The following is a 25,437-nucleotide window of genomic DNA, read 5'->3' as shown; positions in this document are numbered from 1 at the left end:
CGTGGGGAATGCTGACATTTGATTGGTGGACGACGGTGGCGCCAACGTCGCGCGATTAACCGATGCGAGATGCGGATAACGGGACTTCTTCCGCTGGAATATTGGCTACCCTGTATTACCAAGCGTCGACTGCTGGGGTGCGTTCGGCGATGCCTTGGGTGTGTACATTCTTTACTTCCATAGACGCATCGTGACCGAGGTTGAGTAAGTTGTAACGGGCCACTCGCTCTCGGGAAACATGCTGCCATCTATAAGCGCATCATCTAAGCTCCTTACTACGCGGTAGATTCGAGACATTGTATTGCGAATATTGGTCACGACACGCAAATGATCCAAATATGGTGCTTCGACGAAATTCTATGCGTTTCCGGTATCCTCACACATTCCGCATAAAAAACCTAGGGAGAACAATGGGCCGCATTCAGTCCACAGCTAGTTCGCGAATCGGTGCTATCCTTAGGGTATTGCACATAATTGGTCACATTCGTAACATGGGTCGCAAAACCTCAGTGACACGTTCATACTCATCTCTGGTCGTGACGTCATCTACAGTCTCTTTGGGAATATACGGTTTAATGCAATTTTTCTTTCTTAAGCGATGCAGTTCTTCCGTTGTACACTAGATGGAGGCACGAGCGTTTCGATGACTATATATATGTATGCAAATATATCATACACGGTGATACGGATTTTACGGGAAACTTCGCTCGGTGAAAGGTTCCCTTACACATGATCTTCAACGCGACCGACTGCGGTCGACACGTAATGCTAAATAAAACCGATGCAATGAAGAAAACACATCTGGATTGATCGAATTGCAATATCGTATTTTATACCGCATCATTGCGGGTTCGTATCGGTTCACCAGCTACGTCGACCTTACCATTCCTTTAACTAGTTCTCTCCTCCTACTGCATCGGTTAAAATATAATTTTCAAGGAATTATAAAATAGAAAACAGCTTATTAATAATTGAAGAATCTTCCGAATTACCGTTGCAAGGGACATGAAAATAACTGGACAAGTCATAAATGAGTCCCCTTACACGATGGTATTTGTTGGCATTTGAACGGTAAAGGGGAAAAATAACATAAAATACCCGCGTTTTTTAGTTTATTTTGATTCCAGCGAATTCCTGATACAGATGACAGTGGAACGTCAAGTCAAGAACAGCTTTAACGCAAGCATCCACGATTAAAGAATAATATACAGGGATTAATTGCAGCCATTTTGACAGGACAGGTGGGAGTCTCTTATCGACCTCTTCGGCGCTCTTAATTCTATTAAACCCTGTTATCAGCGAGAATGCCTGGGGCCGTATTCGGGGACCGTGATTGCGTGCCGATGATACATCAGGGGATTCGAATGGGCGCCAAAGTATACGCGATCATCTCGGAGTCATCCCCTCTGCCTCGTGGACGAGGTGGTGGCAATTTTAGTCCTTCCTTCTGTTAGGCTCAGTTCACCTCGGTTCTTCGAGTATCGGAGATGAGGTGCGCGGTTCGCGTATAAGACAGAAGGGGACATCCGAGTTGCGCATTTTACGCTGCGTTACAACGCACTAACGGCGCGATGACGGGGAAGGGTAAGTCTCTGATTTCGGAGGTATTTTTATGTTTCCTCTCTTAGGGGACCTAAATATATCTTTGGCGTCTCCACTTGCATCATCCAAACCTGGCGTCGAACGCCACGTGCGCCCTTTGGGTTCTCGTTTTGCAAGGATTACTCGTCGAATTAATTTTTTCTCACATGGCTTTCAGTCTTTCACTACCGTCACGCGATTTTTTCACGAACTAGTTTTGAGTCACCGTTGCCACTTAACATATTAATGTCGCGGCGATCAACGGTCACCGAAGCACGATAAACATTTTTATTACGCGTAATTTGTAGTTACATTTGGAAAATTGTTTTTTCCTTTTTTTTTTTTAGAGGGTTTAAAAAGCATTGTATATAAACGAAGTGTATTGGGAGTGAACGGTTTTTATTTATGATGGTGCATCATTTTGAAAATGATTATTTTGATATGTTGCAAGTGCAATGATTTATTAGACTGTTAGGTGTGGATATATTTGATCGTTGAGGGAGATGTAAAATCCGTAACTTTGTAGGGGACAATTTAAAAACTGCGCCGGTAATGGAATCGGCAAAACCTGCCAAAGTCACCTTAACTTTCGAATGAAACTTGTAATAAGACCCACGGTCTGAATGGGTTTTCTTGAAAGAGAACTAAAACTCTTAATTAACGGGTATTTTTTGCGAAAGGATAATGTCCTTTACGAGGGTAATGAAGTCGAGCTGCTGGTTATGCGTCTAGAAAAAAAAAGTGGAATACCTGGGTAGGTGACAATTGATCAGTGACTTAAAAAGTTTAACGCGGGATGAGAAAAATTTAATTGTCCTCTAACTTTTAGTATTATTAAGTATGGCCTATTTTACATGGATTAATATTTTTTAACAGCCACCGCCCCAGTGTGCATCATTTACGAGCATATCCAGAATTCCAGAAGTGTACGAGTGTCGGTGAAAGTGCAGAAGCAATCTGCGCATTCACTTTTCCCTTGTCCCTGTTCAATTACGCGAGAATTTCCCTTTCGCTGAAGAAAGAAAAAAATAAGAAAAAACGAGCGTGCAGAGGTGCTTAATATTTATGTAACGTGAAATTTTCGCGGACAGGAGAATGCACACTTCAGGGGGTACTTAATATATGTTCATGCAATTAGGCACTTGATAATACGAGACAACTCGGTAACATTTAATACGCAATATTGCTCTTGAGTTGACCCAGAAATGCAGTTCAATGATATCCGATTCGTCGATTTTTCCTTATTGTAGACGGACGCCAATTGACCGATTAGATCGGCGTAATCGAATATCGTTTCGAGATGATGTCACGTGACTACGCGCACATGTCTCAGATGGTATTTAGACATTCTTTCGTACAACTCTAACGAGGGGCAATTAGCTACGCCGGTGCTGGGAATTAAAAGCCGAAAGATATGTCCAAGAATTACCCAGATGCGGAAGGAGCAAAGGCCACGCTCTTTTCTTTATTTATTTTTTTACTTAATTTTCGGAAATTTTAATTAGTTTGAATTTTGATGAAAGATGTTCGCTTTCTTTCTGATGAGTTGCGAGTACCGTATGACGGTATTTAAAAAATGTTCGACCTGTGGTCAACGAACGGGATCGGCGATGCTAGCACGTGGGAAGTACCGGACGAGGAATGGCTTTTTCTCTCTTTACTTGTATGAGTTGGACAGAGAGCAAAGGCGCACCCATTCGTCACGTTCTTTTACGGTTAATAGTCCGACGAAGGTTACTCTTTATCATTTCTTTGGTTTTATTGTCTATCTGACGTGCGCCTTAAGGTGATATGAAAGTGTGATATATACGTACCAAAAAGTCAAAATGTTTACAAAACTTTTCTCCAAACTGGGTGCACCGAATTATCTGAAAATTTAACACGTGATTATGGAGGCTATAAGGAAGAAGACGCTGCTCGTGAAAATTCATATTTCGAAAAAAAATGTTGCATTTATCTCGGACGAGAACTAAAAAAGGATATTTTTTTTTTCTTTTCGAAAAATGGAATTTCACGGGCAGCGCGTTCTTTCTTAGAGCCACCATAATCACTATGATTCATATTTGTAATTTTATTCCAGATCATGTGCAACTGGACCCTATTCAGGAGGCCATGGGCTCCATGGGCCCTTGGCATGCCGTTATCGCAATCTCTCTCTCCCTGGTCAAATTTGCAGTCGCTTGGCATCAATTGTCCATTGTATTTTTGGCACCACCGACTAATTTCACATGCATCTCCCCACCTTCGGTGGATAATGACACGATAATGAAGTGTAGCGTAAACGCAGGGAACGACACCTTTGAGAAGTGCACCGGATTCGATTATGACAGGAGTATATTCAAGGAAACGATAACCACCCAGGTTGCCTGCGAAATGTTTTCTCAGTTTCGTTTTACATTACTCTAATATCTTTATGTAATCTAATTTTTTTTCATTCACTTTTTTTTGCAGTGGAACTTGGTTTGCGACTGGGAGCAATTGGGAAATTTTGCCCAGACGTGCACGATGTTTGGAATCCTGGTTGGAAACATGATTTTCAGTGTGATGGCTGATAGGTCTTTACAATATAATTTTTTAAAAATTACGATACAATCGGATCCTCTTTTAAATTATGAAGTTTGAGTTTATGGCTAATTTGTTCATGTTCACAGGATTGGAAGGAAAATACCTTTACTACTTGCTGTACTTTTGCAGTCAGTTAGTGGTCTGCTAAGTGCATTTGCTCCTTGGTATGAATTATTTCTGTTGCTGAAATTTATTTCGGCGGTAGCTACTGGTGGCACCATGCTCGTCAGTTTTGTTCTGCGTGAGTTGTGAATTCATTGTTTACGGGTAACATTTTATTCTTTCATTTTCGATATCTGCAAAAAAAAATGCGAATAAAAATTATTTTATGTTTCAGTCATGGAAATTGTCGGCGTGGAATGGCGCTCCATTTTGTCCGTGCTATTCCATGTTCCGTTCTTACTTGGCCATTTGATTAATCCCTTAATCTCCTATCTAACCCGGACATGGTACGGCTTTCAACTTGTGATATCAATTCCGCCGATACTCCTATTGTCCTATTACTGGTGAGCCCAATTAGAATGAGGATGAGTTAGCAATAACGACGTTCAATTAAGTCTCTCATTACGAAAGAGAGACCCAATTAATCCATAACTTCGTTCTATTGAATGGCACTTTATCTATCGATGGTGTAGCACAATTTCTTTTGTAGTAGTCTACTTTGTTGATTCGGAGAATCAGAGCCATTAACACTTATCACTGCAGGAGGACTAGATCAATTAAAAAAGAGACCGGAATAGAATCCAGAATTTCCTTTTGTAATTGATTCAGCAGCGAAAAGGTCAATTACATTTCCTGAAAATAATAACATTCCCTTAACAGCAGAGTTATTCCACGAATGAGAAATATACAGGCATCGTGTCTAAGACGGTTATACTTAGAAACAAAGTACATTATCCTTTGTTGAGTTGCAGGACTGGTTTTCGATTGTCCCAGGATCAATGTAGGTGTCCTTCTGAGATACGTGGTGAAGGTTCAATTTCTTCGAATCAATACAACCGGCTTCTATAAAAGAACCTGAAAGTATCAGTACCCATGCATTATTAATGATAGGGGTTAGTGCGAAATGACAAACTAACACCTGTTACGTAGGAATGGAAACGACTAGAAAATCCGGGTTGACGATTGACCTTATTTAATTACTACATGTAGGATTATCCCAGAATCGCCCAGATGGTTATTAGCAGTCGGAAGAGTCGCCGAGGCAGAGCAAATCCTGACTAGGGCGGCTAAAAGAAATAAAATGCCTCTGGGAAATGTCAAGGCGGCCATAGAGTCTCATCAGAACAATGTGGAACACAAGCCGGAGAAGACCCAGGAAACATACAACCTGACGCATTTGTTCAAAACTCCAAATCTGAGAGTCAAGACTTTATGTATATGTGCCAATTGGATGCTTTGTGGTACCTGTTTCTTTGGATTAGCGCAATATATGGGCCAGCTGGATGGAAACATCTTCATCAATGTGGCAGCTTCGGGTGGGTTTTCGTACCCCTGTTTATCAGTCATTTTATCAATTTTTGTCTCAACACCCGCCATCTTGATGTCCTTAAATTTATTTTCAGCCGCCAGCGAGTTACCCGGGACCGTGATAGTCCTTGTGCTGATCTCGCGAGTGTCTCGGTTAAAGATTTTGATGGGAGGGAACCTCTTGTCTGGTTTAGGCTTACTGCTGATAACCGTAATCGACAATCCAACTGGCCAAGTCTGCTTGGCCACAATGGGCCTTGCGGGAATGGCTATTAGCTTTCCGACTGTATATTTATACAGTGGAGAAGTGTTTCCAACAGTTGTAAGAAATGCTGGAATTGGACTGGCGAGCGTTTGTGCAAGATTCGGCAGTATGATTGCACCGTACATAGCGACGATGGTAATCCAAGAAAACATTAAATTAATTTCTTCACGGCTGATTCGATCGTTAGAAAAGTAATCTATTTAAATGTGGACATGTCTCATGTGTGAAAATAATTTTTAATTCAGGGCTCGATTAAACCATGGTTGCCTCCTCTGTTATTCGGCGTGGGCCCTCTTGTTGGCGCAGGTCTTTGCTTATTGTTGCCAGAAACAATGAATTGCGAATTGCCAGAGACAATAGAGGATGCGGAGAATTTCGGAAAGTAAGTTGGATACCGTTGATGTGCCTATTAAATTATTGCTTATTAAATAGCGGTACATTAAATTACGGACGATTTATTTACGATTTCAGAAAAAAAGATGCACGGGCTGTGGTACCTTCATAATACTGAAGCAGCTATTTTTCTTTTAACGAAAAAGAAAGTATCGACATATGTAAATACCATATGACATTCAGCAACTCAATTTTATGGACTGGGTTCAATTATAAATTTATCTTACATGGTAATACGAATCATGTATGAATTCCAAAAGTTTATCTGTAGTACGGAACGTAATCCGTATAAAATGATGAAGGCATCTCGATTTTTTTTAAGAAATAAGATTATTATAAGATGTAGAAAGTATTCAGGATGAATTTTGCGAAAAGATGCACCGTCTATAAGCACGTCTCGTTACGTTTCTCATTTGCACTTTCACTAGGTTCATCTTACGTATTCACTCATTAAATAATGCATTTAATCTTTATTTAATGTACTATTTTAATTAACAGTATACACGGATTTTGTACAGAACACGTTTTGAGACGTAAATGCAACGTCAATTATAATAATGACTTGCAGATAATAATAACGTATCGCATATAATTGTACCGTTTCAATAAATCGATGCATAAAGTGCTTAACTGTTGCCTTCCTGAACATTTTTTTTAATAAGGTGACACATGGAAATCGAACAGATTTCATAAATTTATTTACAAAAAGGATCGTAATCCAGAACTAAATGAATATCAATATCACGTAGAATAAATATGAAAAGGCGGTCTCCATAAACCGTCGTACCAATATTGTATATCTAACTAATCACCAGATATACTTAACAAGAGTATAACGTTCAACCTCTGTCGTGATAAATAGCAGATCTTTCGCAAACTATATTCCTAATTCATAACTTCTGAGTAAAATGAACTCTTAAAACAACCTTAAATAGCGACCCGACTCACCATCATTGTACTTTTTAAATAAAACGCAAGTAAGATCTACTTCACTCAATCATCATTATTGCACTCACGCTCGTGGTAAAATGATAAAATATCTCGCGAATTATCTCTTAGCCTCTAAGAATAATTTACCACCCGTCATGCCCACGTATAGTAATATTCTGAACGGTTCGGTAACATTTAACGCTGGAATTCATGGAATAGACCGATTCCACAGTCGTATCTATTCACACTTCGCAATGGCCAAATACTCAGGTAACGTAGTTATCATCGATAAATCACTAAATTAACGACGTAACACTACGCTAAATCCAGTCCGCCGTATAGAAAATGTTAGACCTAGAGAAAGTTAATTGCAAAGTATCACTGGATCATTTTTTCCTTGCATAGTCCGCAGACTATTAAAGTTTATCCGTAGACGTTTCTACGCATGAGCTTGACCTAAGTAAAGAACCTTACTGGGAAGACCAGTAACGACGCCGTTTGCCTTTTTGTGGACGGCATCGATAACATGATTGCCATATTTGACAGTATTGCTCAAAGAGTCCAACCACGTGGACACGAGGCTCTTCGAGGTTGATTTCTCCAAGGATACGGATGTGCCTGAAAATGTAACGCAATAAAGGTTAAAACTTTTCAGACCCTCCTCTAGAGACGTACAAAGGAGACCTACGAACCTATCAAGAATTTAATTATGGCCTGATTAACCACGTCGGGCTTTTCCTGGTGAGGGAAATGTTGGGCCCCGGAAATTACTTTCACGCTGAACTTCTCCACGAATTCCGAGCTCTGGACCATATTCTCCAGAGATATCGAAGGATCCATGTTGCCGACAAGGAGTAATGTTCGAGCGGTGATCTGTTCGCTGGAGTCGTCCGTATTCAGCCTCGAATAGGGGAGGTTTCGGAAATAATTTAGGGGTCCCGTCCAGTCCTCTATAAAATGAAAACAATCTCCGTTTAGTTTAGATATTGGATATCAATGCAGAAAAAATTCCGCTGTATATTTAACCACACCTTTTCTGCTGAATGTGTATTTGTACGCCTCGATGTAATTCTTCTCGTCGTCCGAGTGATCGGTACGAAGATGCTTGTAGGTGTTGTTGATGATGGACAGGTCTTCCTTCAGAGCATCGATTTCAGGCAGAAATGGGAGTCTGCTGAAGTGCATCCATCTGAAAAAAGGAAAAGTATGGTCATGATGTACTTTTTTTAACAGATAATTTGAGTGCCGTTTCATCTTAAGCATGAATTTTAGAGGTAAAATTTCAAGACTGTTACTTGCTTCCTATCGAAAGCAGCACCTCGCGAAAGGTTGTTCCAATAAAAATTTGGATGCGGACTAGATATGGCGACGAATTTGTCAACCATATCTTTATGTAAAGCAGCCATGTACCATCCCAAAAGACCTCCTAAATCGTGGCCTATAATACTGCAGCTTCTCACATTGAGTGACAAGATAAATTGCTTCAACTCATCGACCAGAATCTCTATTTTATACGACCACCTATTCGATGGCTTGTCGCTGTCGCCAAAGCCTTTGAGGTCTACTGCCACGACCCTGAAAAATAATCATACATGTAATCATGACTTTTGAGAAGATAGAGATAAAGCCGAACACACAGCTGGTAATACCTGTAATGTTCGGCAAGAGCTGGAATCTGTTCTCTCCATGATAACCAACAATCAGGAAATCCATGCAGGAGTAACAACAGCGGTCTGTCTTTACTCCCAGCTTCGACATAGTGAAATTTCACCCCCTGAAAAAAGGAGAGTAGAGCTATTAAATGGCACAAAGAGTGTCACTCCAATTAATTATCAATGAAAAGGCAGCGATAAAAAAAACCATTTGGAGCCTCATGATACTAGATAAAGAGGCCGCTCGAATCACGTCGCATTGGGTGTTATCAGGGAGGTCAACGAAATTACCTACGATTTCCAAGCAAACAGACTTCGTCAGTGCGACCATTTCAACCGTTGCATTTACCGAATGCAATCCGGGGTAAATATATAAAAAATACCTTGAGAAAACAATTTTAATCACACCCTCATATAACCATTATCGTTCTTGAGTTATCATGGGATTGTACCTCGAATTCCGAACTTTACCTTTTTCTCTTTACATAGACCATTAACAACGCTCACAAAAGTCTCTCCATTTTATCAATCAGTGTCAAAAAAGCTGCCCAAGGAGCTTATACTCGAATTACGCCTAATGAGAAAATTCATCTAAAATTACACAACGCACTCGATAGACTTCTATCACCCTCCCTCCCAGTTACGTCAGTCGGTATCAATCCGTAGTTACTTAAGAAATTTCAATACCAATTCCTACTACTTGGCTTTCAAAAATGACCCAATAAAATCTTTCATTTAAGTCCGAATTTGAATTACCCCTCGATAAGCTAACGCGATTCTGAACTCGTATTCTTATTTTTCCAGTGAAACAGAACATAGCACCTTATCACAGCATCCCTCCTCTGTAACAAAATTACTCTAAAAATGCAAAATTAATCATCTGTTCCTGCATTTGCGTCAATTTCATTTTGCTCACGTTATATCAGGTTTTCTTGGCTCGAGTCGAAAAATGAGTTAGTGTTAAAGTGAAATGGCACGTTTTTACAATGCCCACTACCGAGAGTCGAGCAACGAGCTCACCTTGAGTTTGACGTAAGAATGCTTCCCGAGGCTGCTGTCGACGAGACAAAGAGGAGGTTTGTCCCTCTCTTGTAGGACGAAGAACTGTTTAGGGTCCCAGGCCCACTTGAGAAATCGCCGAACTATCAGATACAGTCCGCAAATGAACGCTAGAGCGTGCATTTTGACCATCTCCCAGATCGACACTCGAACAACCGTGGTGTCCTTCATGATGACTGATGGCCGAAATAGTTTGTCGGAAGAGGCAGTTCGTGTCGACCAGCCGAAAGCCACGTTGTCTCTTATTGTACGGCTCGGTATCCCCTCTCTCCTCCGTTTTCCTCTTCCTCGCTCTCGAGCAGGTGGCCGCTTTCCCTCTCCTTCAGGAGCGGGAGCCTATTTTCCCCCTTAGACCAAAACGCCGTCGACTTCGGGCTGGACTGAAGATTCCCATCGGCCGGTTCGGGAACGACTGTAGATATCGCGGCTTGCCTCTACTTTGAGTTTTTCTCGAGCTAAGGTCGGGAACCTCGCACACTCGGCCGATATACGCCGATATACGCCGCTCCGAATCGGATGTCCCTGGCGCACTCGCAGATTTAAATTAATATACGTTTTACACTATTAAGATTAATTTCTTAACCTTAGATATCCCCAGCGGCCTTGCAGATCTTCATTTTTATACGTTTCACACAATTTAGCTGAATTTCTTTTTAACGTCGGAAGCCCCTGGCGCGTTCGCAGAGATTTTCCATACAATCTAGTTTTATACTATTTAGCGTAATTTTTAACGTCGAATGGCGCCCTCACAGATTTCAATTTTTATACAATTTAGTTTTGCACAATTTAGCTCAATTTTTAACACTAAATGCCCCTGGCGCCCTCGCAGATTTCAATTTTTATGCGTTTCACACAATTTGGCTTAGTTTTTTAACGTTTTACATAAACCAAGACTGCACCTCGCGGTATGGAGATAAATATTTAAACAAGTATCGAAGTATAATCTGAGATACATGACGGAAGGTCGACGTCACGTGGAACCTTGAAGCTGGCGTCTTCTCGGTGAAAGAATTGCACTCTTATGAGCGAATGCGAAACCGCGTTCGGGTTTAAACCCGCGACCGTGCGTAACGGGATCGAAATGTCGATTTTTCTTCTTCGAGGAAACACTTCCGAGTGATTGGCTCGTGAGTAATCACCCCGTAGACGTCCTTATCGCTTATCTCCCGAAATTCAAAGTCCTGCGAGATTCGCTATCGGGCGTCGCTCAGCGAAAGCCACGTGTAGGGGTATTTTTAATATCCGTTCGTCAATCGTTCCAAGACCTCGGTACTCACGTACCGTAATTTAAAGGGAAGCGTGACTCAAGTAATTCGAATTAAATCGATCATCGAGAAGTATTACACCGTGGTAATCCCATATCGTCGATGTCTCAATAAGTGAGTCTTATCCTACTTATCCGAGAGCAGTCGACGTTTCCAGCGAAGTGCAACCTTCGTCCGCGGTGATGCCCTCTTCGGGATAATAAATATTTATAGTCGCCCTATCTCTTCCTCCTCCGTTTCAATCTCGGTTTGCAAGGGGGAGGAGGCGAGGGCTTTTATCCCTGGTATTATTTATCCCGGTAGAATATTCCCGCGAGTATTCCAAAATGGCCGCCACCGAGGAGGCGCGAATCCGCGATAAACTCGCGAAATCGCGCTAGATGTTGCACAAGTCGGTGGATTATCTTGGCCAGGCGTTTTTCAGCCGTTCGCGCGATTCTCGGTTACATGTGGACTGCCGTTACGAGGAGTATCTCCATCGAATGACTGATAACTGCGATAATCGCGCGGAGATGGTCCAACCCTTTGCGCCGATACTCCGAGTTATCTCTAGACTGGAATTCTTCCTTGTCGAGCGGGGCCTAGGCGCGTACTTTGATACGACGTCAATCTCCGGCTTGTAATGAATCCAGAAAGCCACCCTTTTAGCGACGCATTAATTTTCGACCGCAATTCTAGCCATAATCGGCCTCAAAGTGGAGCTTCTCTCCGAGCGGCGATTCTTGCGCTTTGATCCGGTCATCGCGCCCTTCGTCCTTCTGGGACGTTTTCCTACATTTTCACAATAGAAATTCAATGAACTAAAATAACCTAAACCTCCATGTCAATTATACCGATTATACCGTAATATTTTAATAATACAGAACAAAACGTAAGCTCCTGTAAATAAAAATGATCGATCCCTGTAGGCACTGTTACAGGATGTATTCCCAAAAATCGATAAATCGTTGCCGTATTTTTTTTTACCGATCAGGGAGATGACCTGAACTCAATAATACATTGATCTTGTCCCTTGTCAGAGTCCTCGGTGCTTGGGAACAATGGCGTTTTTTAGAGCCCTTTAGGGCCCGGCTCGAGGACGGCGATTATGACCCATATAGCTTTCAAAGAGCAGCCTGGAGGGCTTTTTCGAAAGTAATTTATTCGCAGCAGCCAAACGATCACCGAGACGTGCTTGCTCGGTCTCTTTTGAAGGGCCCCTGGGCTCGCCAATGGCCCGAGAGAAGCGATTGCAGGGCGAAAGGGGAAGTACACGCGTGCACTGGCGATACCGTGTATCGAGTGATTCGATTACAATCTCATTTCGCCTGTTCCATTCGGAAGGATCCTCGTTCGTTTTCTCGGTCGGCTCGTTTGCCGTGTCCGACGCTCCAGGCATGTCTGTTACATGGATTACATGTGCCGCGAGCGTTACATGGGCCACATGGCTGATCCGGGACCTCTCTCCGAGGCTCCGCGCCGAGCCCTTTTTCCATTTTCGATCCCGGCATTTAATTCCCCAACGAAGTCCGCGGAAATGGACCACGGTCCGGAAACGTCCATGCCCGACGCAAGGGCCCCGAAACTCAAGACTCGGCGAGCATGGAAATGACATTTCGGACCGAGCGAGGGCGGAAATGTCCCAGGAAAAATTGATTACCGATACACCGGTTTATTCTAGCATTTTATTCCAGGATCAATTTAGTCCTGGAGAGCGGGGAACTCTTTCATGCTCTTGATATTCATATATTGGACCCATTGACTTTGGAATTCTGGGGAAACTTTAAAATAAGCTAGTAAAATCATTAGGATTTTCTATAGATTTTTCAGGTTATGTTCCTTCCTAACGCCCACGAACATTTTCGATGTTAGTCACGGTGTACAGTAAACTATTTAAATTGATGTATAAATATATTTTGCTTGGTTCCATCGACTGTGGATGAACTATCGACTAACGATATCATATGAGGTGAGGCGTGAACGGTACGGCAGTTCCCGCGGTTGGTAAGTCAGCACTCGTGTTCGCGAAAGTCCCGACAGAGCGCACTGCCATAGGCACCTCCGATCTAAGGAACTTTGTTTTTTCTACGCAGTTTCACGGAGAACGTATTCAAAAGCAGGGCTAAAAAGAAACCGACATATAGAAATTACAGCAGGTGGATTTGAGAGGTAAAAAACTTTGGCAGCGGTGGGATTCGAACCCACGCCTCCGAAGAGACTGGTGCCTTAAACCAGCGCCTTAGACCGCTCGGCCACGCTACCATTCGTATCAGCTTGTCCAAAGAATTTCTTCATAAGTCGCAATTTCTATTTATAGCTTAATTATTAGAAATATAATGTAAAAACTACTCTCCGAGGCTTTCCGAATTTTTCGACAGCGATATTTGCCGTAATTTACAGTCTGACGTTAAATATCGGAGATAATTACATTCATGGTTTGGAATACCTTCGACTTGTTTTTATCGAATATTTCTAAGAAAGTGGGGATATGTATTCGTGCGTGCAGTGAAGGTTAGAATGGAGGCTATGGAGAGGCGGAATCGGATTAGGCCACGTGTGTCACGAAGGGGGGATTTAAAAACAAAGGCCGGTCCCGGGCGGAGCTTTCGGCAGGCCCGCCCGCGCACGCCCGAGGAAATTTCGACCCGCGTCGCATAATCGGAGCACGCACGGGGAACGGGGGCCGCATCCCCTTTGTTTTTCCCGCCCCTCCGCGGCCATTTTGTTGCGACTTAACGCTCTCCGGTAATTTTGTAACCCTAGACGCGAGGCCTCTCGACGAGTCCAATTCTCGGGGGCCTTTTGTCCGCGCGAGGCTGCGGCGCTAATCGAGTCGTTTAGGCTCGTTAGCTGCGAGTTGCGAGTTGCTGCGAGCTGCGAATTACGCCCCCGGCCGGCCTCGCTCCCGTTCCGAGAGGGATTAGACACCGATCGGTAAATAACGATTCGAGACCCTCGTGACAGGTGGTCGCGGAAATCGACGCTTAATCCAATATGGCCACCACGCAGCGGCGTTGACGTTCCTCCTTCCTTTCCATGTGGCCGACGTCGATGGTTGGTCGAGATGGAGAACGATTATCGGCCTGCGGAATATTTACGACCCATGTTACGTCCTGTGTGACCAGACCCTCCCGAAATTGCTTCGAAAACATGGTATAGAGTTCCTGAAATTTAATTAAAAAACAAAAGTTTTATTTAACCTAGACTAGAACCAAGATCACATTTCTTGTTTTTCTTTTCTTTTTTTTTTCGTGAAAAATTAAATATCACGAGTATCGCGTTCTTTTTAGGGCCTTTATAATCACGTGCTGAGGGTTCAAATGATTCGGTGCAATCAATTTGGAGAAAATTTTTATAAATATTTTGACGATTTATATGTATGGAATGAAACTTTCATGTCATCTTAAAAGGAAGAGTCGGGTCGTCTGTAAGGGGGAGAGAGCCATTTGAAATTCGATGTTTCTAGGCCTTGTCGGTTAATTCGAGACGCCGCCGCGACGCGCGCTAATTGACCCAGTATCTATCCGGTGACGGGTGATCGACCGATCTCGCGCAGTGCGGAAGACGAAACGCCGCGATTCGAACGGTCCCGAGAGCGCGATCTCAATTACTAGCGGCAGGGTGCTCTCTCGTATCCGAGGAGCAAAAGGAACAGCAAGTCGAGCGATCATGATCGATCGAGTCGTGCATCCGGACTCGAGAGATTCGAGATCCTTCCAGAGGGCCGGAGGTTCGCTGGCCAGCTAACGAGCGAGCCTAACGTCTCGCCAGTTATCTCACGGCTCGCGTTAACCTCGCTATTAATCGTGCCATCGGATTCCGCGCCGACTAATTATTCGTTTCAGGCGAGAGGAGCTCGTTTCGGTCCATCTTGTTTCAGGTTCCCTTTGTTCTCCCCTTGCGCCGCCATCTTGGATCGCGTTGCGTCATGCGACGCCATATTGGTTCGAGGTAGCCCCTGTCACGTGACTCGTGTCTCCATCTTTCTCGCGAGTATTCCGAATCGTTTCCTCCGATCCCCGTCGGGGGACTTTTAGGAGACGGAAGGACGGAGAGCTTGGCCGTTTTTGATAGAAGATAACGCGTATCGCGTGCTTTCATCGGTGGAGGGCTCCCGGTTAAAGTTGCACCCGAGTGTCTCGTCCTGCCGCCATCTTGGATCCGACTCGTCCGCTTGCCGCGATACGATCGCTTCTCATAATCCGAGTAGGCACCGAAAATGGGCCTCCCGCCTGTTCGCGGGACCGTCGCCGAGATTCTCAACGATTTCAGATGGAAGATACCGTCCGAGCGGGCGCCTCCGCTTATTACTTTGCGAGATGAATCACTGGAATAAATACCGGAGACGACCATTCGACAGCTGGCAGCCGTCCGGACGAGAGCTCTCCGGAGACCGGTAAGAAACTCCCGAGATCAATTTTACGGACGAATTCACCGTCGCAAATCGACTGACGGTTATTCTAAGCTTCAATTTTAGACGGAGAAACGGTTCACGGGTGGAAATTCGTATTCGAGTATCCAGACCGAGATCTTCCTGGCGATGTTACAGGTAGGGCGATATCGTCCGGGTTATTGATATCTTTCCCCTTTTCCAGATTTTACCTGTCCCCCTACCTCCTGGCATCCGAAAAAGTAATGGAATCCCGGGCGAGGTGATTTCCGACCTCGGCATTCAAATCGACGAGTAATCCCAAGGTGACAACGTCCCGGCTGCATCGCCCGGAGGATCTCGAGTCGTCCTTTTGGATGCGCGTCTCTCTACCAGACGCGTTTCGATTTTACTTGGTGCTTTTGTCAGACGGAGCATTACGCCTCGCCATGTTGTCATCCCCTCGGAGAGTTTCGATGTTGTAACCATGGTGACGTCGCGTTTCCGCGAGGGGAATGGAAAAGGGGTGTCGCGAGTGTGCCGCGCGAGTACGTAGAGCACGTACATGCGCGCGAGCACACCCGGCCCCGGCTGCCATTGTTGAAATCCGTCATGTAGGCAAGGGTACTGTAACATTTACTGCCCGTTAAATCGAAATTAAACGATCGCACCTGACGGCTGCACTCTCTTGCCTCTTGAAGGCTGTAACGACCTCCGACGGAGTTTCCTCAGCGCGTGAACGGGCCCTGGGACTGCGTTTTACCAGGACACGCGCCCCCGCGCGTAATTTTTCGACGGATACGACATTTTATTACGTGGCAAAAATACCTGTCCCCCGTCAGAGCCGGGAAGAAAAAAGTGGAAGCTTGGGGAATCATTTTAGGGGAGGACTGCCGGATAATACCTGGCAAAATGCACTTTTAGAGTATTAAGATAAAATATAAAATAATTAAAGTAGTAGACTTATAGACTTGTATTTTGCTTTTTTACGTGCTAAACGTTGGTGTTGAGTTTTTGGCATAACGCATGGCTTCATCCAGGGTCGAAGTCGCGTCGGCCGTCGCTCAAGATCTCGACGTTGAGTTTATACCTTTTCTCGTGTTTCCAATGCCGGGACAATAGCGGGTTTCTTGCAGAGACGCGCACTTGAACCTGTCGATATTTCAAGCCTCATTAGTCGGTCTTGTCCGGTAATTAACCAATAAGAGCTCTTCCATTTATAATGAGGACCTTGGAGAGAACCTGGAGATTATCCCATTGTTAAGATTGCAGGGAATAATAGGCAATATCGGTAGGTCCGGCAGAGGCGCGAGGGGACTCCTTCGAGCGACTCGGAAAAGATGAAGAATCCTTGAGTAATTGGGATAATTATTCGACTATCACGAGTGGCATAATTTGTCTGGTTCGAACGGTCGTAACAGTGTTTTATTTATCGATCGGACATTTTATCAAAGGCTCCGTACATCTATACGATCCTATCTAAGAAATTTTTATTTGAAATGTATGACCCTAAATTAATTGTAACTAGCATGTTTGTAATATAGCTTGTACTCTCCATGATGAATCTACGCATGAAGTAATTCTCGTAAACCTTAACGTCGTTACTTTCGAGTGAAAGGGGCACAGAAAAAAAAAAAAGAAAGGCGGAGCAAACCGTTCGCAATCCTGGACTATGTCACGAACGCAATTAGTGAGTGATTCGTCGAGTACTGTGAAAGTCCTCCACCGTAATAGCGAAGGGCTCTACAATCTGTCGAGTACTCTTCCGGAAGCGGCTGCATTTTGATTCACGCTTCAATATGTTTCCTTAAGGTGCAAGACTGTTCAACCGTGAACTGACGAGTACGCTATTAACGAACTTTCCAGTTCGGTCGTTTATTTCTTTTTTTTTTTTCTTCCGGGTGCACCGAAAATGCACTTCCCGACTCCGCTCGAAATGAACCCGCGTTACCGTTTCTTAGATCCGTCAGGAATGTTCGGGTGTCGAATCGTTGCGTGACAAAAATACACTTCTCAACCCCAAATCGATTCGAAAACAGGCGTATCGATCCGCCAACTCCGGTTTTAGACATCTCGAGGAAATCGGGGAAAATGGTAAGGACGGTTCCAAGTGTAACCGGAATCCTATTAAAGCAACACCCTTTGTACGGAGTCGTGCCATTGTGGCGGCCATTATTGTCCCGGGACGCATTATAATTCATTGTGTTATTCCCGCATCGCGAGCCATTCTGCTGCGCGTGCAACACCTGGTAGGTGTAATGTTGCCGCCATTTTCTATTATGAGGATAATTTGATACATATCGCGGAGAAGGGACCTTTGTGGGCCGAAAATTCGTCGGCTGGCGAAACCGCACGGAGGGACGCTCGAAGACTACTTAAGTATAGCGCTTGTCGCCGAGGATTCCGGTCGCACCCTCGAAAGGTATTACACAAAACCGATCTCAAAAGTGTCGCTCGACGTGTCCTGTCAGTTCATAAATCGCGATAGAATAAGAGACCATTAGAATTCCCGTGTAGGAAAAATTGTGGGATGACGCCTTGAATTTTGCCCGGAGAAAATTGTCTACCAGTCTATCGGTCGGCGTAAACGCGTAAGGTAGTTTGTGGAACGATGGCTAATATTTCTTGTAACTAAATTGACGGCTCGAAAAGGCGCTCGGATGAGGAGAGCAAGGCGGAACTCGGCTCGGAAGTTTCCTACCGAAAGGAGGCCCGCGGATACTCGAGTCTCGAGAATTTTGGTCACGTAGAAACGTCGTAACGAAGTTACCCCGAAAGGAGGTGTTCGAGCGGACCTCCGTGTATAACGTGTCTCGCTTCCAGCAAACCCCATAGATTCGAGAGCCCATAGAACCAAACTCAATATGGCGAAGTCAATTGAATGCTCGTACTTTAGGGGCCTCGCCCTTCCTTCTCGGTCGTCTCTCTCGCACCACCGCGCGGGCCGCGCCTCCCCTCTCTTTCCCACCCACTCGAGGCTCCCACACTCTCGCGTCTCCTACATAATAGAAACACAATCGTCTTTGTAACACAATCGATAGTTACATCCACCAGCGAAACACCTCGGCTTACCTCCTCGTCGACTTTGAATGGCATACGAGCGACCCTCCGCCAGCCCCGGTCCACTCCTACGATACATTATCCCGAATGAAAGCCATGGGGTGGAAAGCCGGCCGCCATTTTGTTTCGCCTCCGAAAGGGCTCTGCGACTGGAATGGCGGGGCAGTTCTACGGATGAAGAAACGACGAAGTCCCTATCACGAGATGAATCCAAGTACAATCTGAATATAAAGACAACAAGAAACCCTGATAGATCGTCCCAAATAGAAGCAATTTCCTGAAGAGTCGGCCGCCATTTTCCGTAGTCTCCGAAAAGGCTCCCCAACCAAAATGGCGGCGCAAACCTACGGTCGAAGAAACGTGGAACGCTTTATCACGAGACCGATCCTAGGACAATCTGCGTATGAAAATAACAAGAATTCCCTGGTACATCAGGGAATGGTTTGGATTATAGAGTCGGACGCCATTGTCTTCCACCGGGAGGCGCGGAACGGACACAACGGCGAAAATCTGTTCGGATGAGAACGGGCACCTGTAACTCCTCGTTAGAAGTGGAATTACTTAATTTAAAATTTCAGTAGGTATGTTTTCCTTTTTTTAAACTGGCGCATGTCTTTTACGACGCCCGTCCCTTAGTGGCCGGGTAACTCGTGGGTGTGCCCTTTGGCCTGTCTCCCGAGGGAATTCCAGAGGGAGGTTTCCCGCCGGCAGGAAGCCAAGGCCAGCCGGTTTCGCGGAAACGAAATAAAAATGGCGGACGGGAGGCTGCTCTTCCGAACAGGTAATTCCCGGCAACAACGGCGCCCCATCAACGACCCACCCGCCTCCGAATCCCGGAACCTCCCGGTCTCTTCCCCCGGCGCTCCGATCCCCCGGGATTGCTTTTTGTTTCGTGCCTTCGGTGCTCCGCGCCGTTGTTCAGTGCGAGTCGCCGAGGAAATGACAAACAAACGAGCGGCTCTGTTCGCCGGCCGTCGTCATGGAGACGAACAATGTGCGGCCGCCCGTAGACGGTTTCACCGCCCGGCGCAAAGCGGGAAAAATCGATCCCGCTTTTAGCCAGAGACTAAAAGTTTCGAGGGCTGCGTCGAGCTCTCACGAGAGATTACTTCGAGAGGTATATACAACGGCGGTACAGGTCGCCGAGGTCGCCGAGAAAATGCCACCGTGCAACGGAGTGGCCATATCTCGCCCGGGTTTTTGAGTCCGCCGCCATCTTGCGGCGGCCATCTTGGTGGGCCACGTGACGTGTTATATAACGTGTAATGGATCCACAAGCAATAAGCGGACGAGAATGTGTTTGGTGACAATCTGTTTGTTTTTTCGGAGCCGAACAATTGTTGTTGCTTCGCAGAGAGGAAAAATGAAGTGGGAGGAGAAGATGAGGAGCCGACGGGAACGTTGGGGAAATCTATAATAAAGGAGGGAAAAGACAGGAATTTTGGGTATGTCCTAACTGCGGGATTTAGGCGCGTCATCCAACGGCTTAAATAAAATAATTCTTATTAATGAAAGATAGGGCGGACGTTACAAACGGGTAATTAAATATAATCTGCGTATATGACCGTAAGTTGACGGCTGTCCTTTGAAAAGGAACCGTTTTCGCATTGAAATCGATCTTTTCTTTGGAATACTCGATTATTTCGTATAATGTTTAAGATTTTACGCGACCCGGCTCCGTTTCGGATCACTTCGATCGGTGCTTAGGGTTGTCGCGATTCCGGTGATCGTTATTCATCGTTTTGCTTCTCCTTCAGTTCCAGCGCGGAGAAACCGAGGCGTTTAGGGTTTCAGAAGACCTTCTAGATCTGCAGTTCAGAATACCATTTAGCGGGGAGGCCGAGGAGAGGAGAAGGTATATAAAGAGGATTTCCGAGCGATCAAGTGACAGCCCCTTAAGGATTTCGTTTTTTAATCGGTTGCGCGACCGAAAGTATCGTAAGTGGTTTGCAAGAGAGCCCCGAGAGGTGCTCGAGAGCCAACGGCGGGTTCCACGAGTCACTTCTTCGGTGTATATGCTTCCCTTCAGAGAAATGTCCTCGCCGGAAATGCCCTCGACACAACCCCTTGACGACGAATACGCTTCGTCACTTACCGAGCGAACGCTCTTGCGCTTCACTTTTCCACGCCTTTTTTTTCTCAACATGTACTCCACATCTGCGCCGCTCTGGTCAAGACTCAGCTGGAAAACTTCTTTCCAGCACCCAGCACCAATTTCAAAATACCGAGGAGAATTTTATACCAATAAAGTTCAAGAAACTGAAAAACACGGGTTTCGAGGCCATCTAACTACACCGTTAAAAAAAAGAATTCATAGAATTCATACACTTCTAGTACACAAGGTTGCGGGAAAATTATAAATTTGATGTCTTAACAGTGAATTAGTATACATTTATTATATACTTCTAAGTGAATTTATAGGGACTTTGTAGGGACATTCTTGAGTCCGAGAAATATTTTATATTAAAATCAAGTACTGATCAGCACAAGTGTTACAACATATGTTATAAATTTATTCCGCATACATACTAAATTTACAATATATGTTATAGTTTTTATTTGAAAATATGTTAAAAAAATTAGTATACCGTGTATGAATAAAACTGCCAAGAAAAATGTTATAAAATTATCAAATTTCCTTTTAACAGTGTACGCGATTTTATGGCCTTTAATGGCCTCGAAGTGTCGTTAAGGTGAATATTATTTTTTTTTTAGACGAGGTCACATGGCGTATCATACCGTACTCGTCGTTCACCTATTCTTGGCGGGGAGGGAAAGCAATAGCGGATACAAGTTCACGTTGCTGACGGATAAAAGCCTGCCCGTCGCTGGTCGGGATGAATAATTAATCGGTTTAGTGACTCGGTAGAAAATCGAGTCCTGCCGAGCTCGAGGCGCATTCAAAATACCCGTCCCTTTCCATTTGGGGTCTCCCGTTCGAGGGGGCTTTTACGTCGCGGGGTATCGGGTCGTAAAAAGACGACATCGATCGCCCTGCCGAGGAGGGCAAAAAGAGAGGGCGCGGAAAAGGAGCCAAATGAATTTCGTATCGCTATGCGTGGGTTTATTACATCGCGAAGATTATGGCGCCCTCCACCGCAAGACCGTAATGGCGGCCACGAGGGTCTCGTCCTCTGGTTAGGGACCGTGACTTTTCGATTCTCGAAACCCGGTCGCACTTTCGAGACTCACGGTAGCCGAGTGTCGATTACGCCTCTCCCAGGGAATAAACAGGACCCGTTCCAAATGCTGGGATCTTGGTCGTTGATGCGAGATCGTTTTTTTGATTTTCTTTTAATTTTTTTAATTTTTTTTTAAAGACTATCAGAGAAGATGAAACGAGGAAACGGTGGTATCTTTCGTTTTTATTCCCTCGACAAGGGAGGTCCCTGGCAGCTCGCAGTCCTCATCGTCGCTGGTAATTATGAAACTCTCCTTGAAGAGGACCCAGAAGAGCCAGTGTTCCTAAAACGTTGATGCAAGATCGTTTTCTTGATTTTTTTTTCATTTTTTTTAAGACTCAGGGAAGATGAAACGAGGAAGTGATTGTACCTTTCGTTTTTATTCCCTCGACAAGGGAGGTCCCTGGCAGCTCGCAGCCCTCATCGTCGCTGGTAATTATGAAACTCTCCTCGAAGAGGACCCAGAAGAGCCAGTGTTCCTAAAACAGCGTCTTGCAAGAACCGCCTGCCGGCGTCGTAAATGCTCATCCCTCGGAGATGAGCTAGGAGATTCCTGGAAAGGAGATTGCTACGAGGTCCTTTGAAATAACGCGCAAGTGGATCGCACTTCGAGACAATTACTCGCTCGCAGGAGCTCCCAGGATCCACGCGAGACATAAATCCCGAAGACCTCCTTCCCGTGAGGTCGAATTTCGGCCCTTCTGCCGGGATCGAAATTGCGAGACTCGCAAACCGGGCGCAATTTAACGCTGGAAAATCGTCGGTAAATTTGATAAGGATTAAGGGAGATCTCGAGGATCGATTTTGGGGACGCGAAGACTCTAGGAGGGTGCAGGACGAAAAGGACCCTGCACGAATGGCGGAGGCCAACGGGCCCTTAACGAAGTAATCGGTATTCGCAAGGACCGCCCTTGGGCGCCATTGCCCCCGTGGAGTAACAAAACCCATTGACTTCGTTCATTGATTTTACGTCAATCCCGCACCCTTGTAGGGTCTCCATGATGCGTTTACCATAAGCGATGAGAGAGGGGAGGGTCGTGACACACCCCGCGAAAGGGAAATAGAATAGAAACGACCCCCCATGGGAGTCGCATTAGCGACACATGGCCAAGCGACAAAGCCCGATTCCCCACGACCCCAGGATCTTAGGCATGTATACGGTTACATAACGTTATACCAGGACCGATGGGGTGGGCACGGGGGTTGGCATGTATATATGTAACACCCCCGGAGGGGTCGGCGCCATTTTGTACAGGAGACCTCCAATGGCACGTCCTGGACTCGTCCCTTGCGCCCAAGAAACGTTCTCCCAAAGAGTTCCAGGCGCCGAAAATACTAGCCGGATTTGAAGCTTGATTACATTCCCTTTTAAATTCCCTTTAATCGCCCTTTACCCTCTTAACGATTACCCATTCTTTTTTTTCTTCCCCAGGACGTGTAGAGGGAGGCTGCTTCGAGGAACTTTCGATGTCACAGGACGTTGTCGTCCTGCTCCAGGATTCCGTTGGTATCGTTTCTCGAAGTGGACGTCACGGGAGAGTCGGTAATCCCTTCCCGGATCCTATCTGGAAAACCAAGGGTCATATTAGTCCGAGGAATCCGCAAGAAGGCGGACACCTGTTGGGCCTCTTCGAAGATTTGTCGGGCCTCGGTTTTGCGTCAGGACAAAGTGCGTTCCCATGTAGTCCTGGGCGAGGCATTGTCACGGTCAGGCCTACGCCCGAGGAGCCAAAGACAAAGGTCAATTTGGTACGAGTTGTAATCCTTCCCGTCCCGTCATTCGACACCGGGTCCTAGCCGGGTGACAGGAGCCTGGATTAGTGACTTGTCCCGTCAAGGATTATATCGAGCGCGAAGGACTAATCAACGTTTTCATTTAGCTGCCACAGGAGTTTTAACGAAGTCACTCGCGGTTGCTGGCTCCGCACTTGGTCCCGGCCTTGACGTAGGGAACCCCGAGCTGGAGTTAACGACCCGCTAATTTTCGTTAACTCGAACGCGGCTTGCAGAGCACCGTTGATAAGGACCAGATTTTCCAGGATCGAATTGCGTCCTACGTCGATTCGATTATACGGACGATTGATTAGGATTTTATGGAGCCNTAACTCGAACGCGGCTTGCAGAGCACCGTTGATAAGGACCAGATTTTCCAGGATCGAATTGCGTCCTACGTCGATTCGATTATACGGACGATTGATTAGGATTTTATGGAGCCTTTAATATATAAATCTGTGCTATTTCCTTTAAATTAACACCCCATTAATTTTCGTTTTTTTCGTTATTTTCGATAACTCGAACGTGGCTTGCAGAGCACCAATGATAAGGACCCAGATTTTCCAGAATCAAATTGCGTGCTGCATTGATTGAATGGTATGTTTTATTCAGATATTTTTTATAAGCCTACAATATGTAACTCCTACTCGATTTCCAGGCCCCGCAAAATCGGAAGTACGGAATTTAAATTAGCAACCGGTTAATTTTCGCTAACCCGCACGCGCACTCGTAAAATTCTTAATCATTTGCGATGTTACCGACAAGAATGCCCCCAGCTCCCTAAAACTGAATGTATATGTATTACTAAAATTAATATATTCTTATTGTTGTGGTTATGCATGATAAGCATTGAAGCCTCGAATCAATGCAGAGAACTGACTTGAAGGAACAATTTTGAAAACAAAATAAGCAGCAATTGAGTACGTAAATTTACATGGGCATTTTTATCAGTGTAACAGTGAAAGGGTTAAACAAGAATTCATCCTGCTGGTGGACTTGGGAATCAACGAGACCGCAAGACAAGAGCTTTTGCTCGCGGCCTTTTCAACAATTCTGAACCCCTTCTCGGGGCAAAAACGTGGGAGGGATTTTTTCCACGTTACATTTCGAGGTCCGCAACGAGAAAATTCACCGGACTCGGAGGTCGTTGGAGAGTGACTGTTGCACTCGTTAACAGAGGAAACATTCCGGAACGTGTAGCCGCGGAGCGACGGGGATGAAGCGACGCCCGTCTCGCCGTTAATAACGGGAAAGTGGCAAAACGGGACGACGTCACGTAGAGGTAATTCGGCACGCGTTCGCTCGTCTATCAAATTGATTTCGGCGCCCCGTTCTGATGTATCCTTACACCCGCGTTTCGTCCCACACGTAACCGTACGCATTACATGCCCGTCAATAGAAGGAACGGAATTTCGTCCTCCCTCCGCTCTAACATATAGTACTTACGTAACCGAGGTTCTGTACAATAAACCTCTGCGCCTTAAAAAATGGTATTTCAATCTAAATAAATTCACTTTTAATACCCTGTTTTACTATAATTTGAGAATCTTTCTTGGCACACGTCCGCGTCGAGGACTTGGAACCTGGGAACTCAGCCGGCAGGATATGACGGAACATTTTCTAGACTCTCCGAGAGGAAAATGGCCCCGGTCGGCGGGCACTCCGGCAGTTGGCGATTCTAACCAGGGTCCTACTAATTGACCGGTGCCAACAGTTAATCGGGCCTGAAATTATAGGGCCGAGAACAGAAGCTGCTCCCAAAGGAGCCTCTGAGCATAAACAAACGATAATGGAGCGCCCCCTTAAAAACGTATCGTCACTGTTAATAACCGGAACCGCATTAAACTTAAGCGCCGGTACCCACGACCGAAGGAACTAATGGCACATGGTTAAA

The 25,437-nt window shown here is 45.2% G+C and overlaps 2 protein-coding genes and 1 non-coding gene across 4 annotated transcripts; 1 reads left to right on the top strand and 2 right to left on the bottom strand.

The window, feature by feature from the left end:
• The first annotated feature begins 1,104 nt into the window (after positions 1-1,104).
• Positions 1,105-6,904, top strand: LOC105697997 (organic cation transporter protein). 2 transcript variants are annotated; one of them, XM_012421812.2, is made up of 9 exons: positions 1,106-1,584; positions 3,662-3,942; positions 4,033-4,136; positions 4,233-4,387; positions 4,484-4,652; positions 5,299-5,624; positions 5,712-6,016; positions 6,127-6,263; positions 6,353-6,904. In XM_012421812.2, exons 1-9 carry the CDS (start codon positions 1,572-1,574, stop codon positions 6,384-6,386), a joined length of 1,524 nt encoding a protein of 507 aa, XP_012277235.1. In that variant the 5' UTR covers positions 1,106-1,571; the 3' UTR covers positions 6,387-6,904. The 2 variants fall into 2 exon arrangements, with proteins under 2 accessions (XP_023290498.1, XP_012277235.1); XM_023434730.1 differs by lacking the exon at positions 6,353-6,904 and having other exon boundaries at positions 1,105-1,584; positions 6,127-6,267.
• Positions 6,905-6,950: 46 nt separating this feature from the next.
• LOC105697998 (epoxide hydrolase 4-like) lies at positions 6,951-10,963 on the bottom strand. The gene is made up of 6 exons (XM_012421813.2): positions 9,877-10,963; positions 8,854-8,978; positions 8,504-8,779; positions 8,236-8,393; positions 7,897-8,154; positions 6,951-7,822 (listed from the first exon to the last, which is right to left on the bottom strand). The coding sequence occupies exons 1-6, from the start codon at positions 10,084-10,086 to the stop codon at positions 7,644-7,646; spliced, it is 1,206 nt and encodes a 401-aa protein (XP_012277236.1). The 5' UTR covers positions 10,087-10,963; the 3' UTR covers positions 6,951-7,643.
• A 2,376-nt stretch (positions 10,964-13,339) lies between these two features.
• Positions 13,340-13,421, bottom strand: Trnal-aag. Its single transcript has one exon. It is a non-coding gene; the product is annotated as a tRNA-Leu (tRNA).
• Between the last annotated feature and the right edge of the window lie 12,016 nt (positions 13,422-25,437).

The sequence above is a fragment of the Orussus abietinus genome, unplaced genomic scaffold (assembly GCF_000612105.2).
Source record: "Orussus abietinus isolate OABI.00-Male unplaced genomic scaffold, Oabi_2.0 scaffold1, whole genome shotgun sequence".
Classification (NCBI taxonomy): Eukaryota; Metazoa; Arthropoda; class Insecta; order Hymenoptera; family Orussidae; genus Orussus; species Orussus abietinus.
Note: the sequence above shows the minus strand (reverse complement) of the source record. Positions and strands in the feature narration are given on the sequence as shown.

Excerpts from the sequence above, each read along its gene's own strand:
- LOC105697997 (XM_012421812.2), top strand. Across the intron at positions 4,137-4,232 it reads TTCAGTGTGATGGCTGATAG|GATTGGAAGGAAAATACCTT; the intron begins GTCTTTACAATA and ends TCATGTTCACAG. Across the intron at positions 4,388-4,483 it reads GCTCGTCAGTTTTGTTCTGC|TCATGGAAATTGTCGGCGTG; the intron begins GTGAGTTGTGAA and ends TTTATGTTTCAG.
- LOC105697998 (XM_012421813.2), bottom strand. The coding sequence starts at position 10,086 with ATGAAGGACACCACGGTTGTTCGAGTGTCGATCTGGGAGATGGTCAAA. Across the intron at positions 8,155-8,235 it reads ATACACATTCAGCAGAAAAG|AGGACTGGACGGGACCCCTA; the intron begins GTGTGGTTAAAT and ends TTCATTTTATAG. Across the intron at positions 7,823-7,896 it reads CATAATTAAATTCTTGATAG|GCACATCCGTATCCTTGGAG; the intron begins GTTCGTAGGTCT and ends TTACATTTTCAG.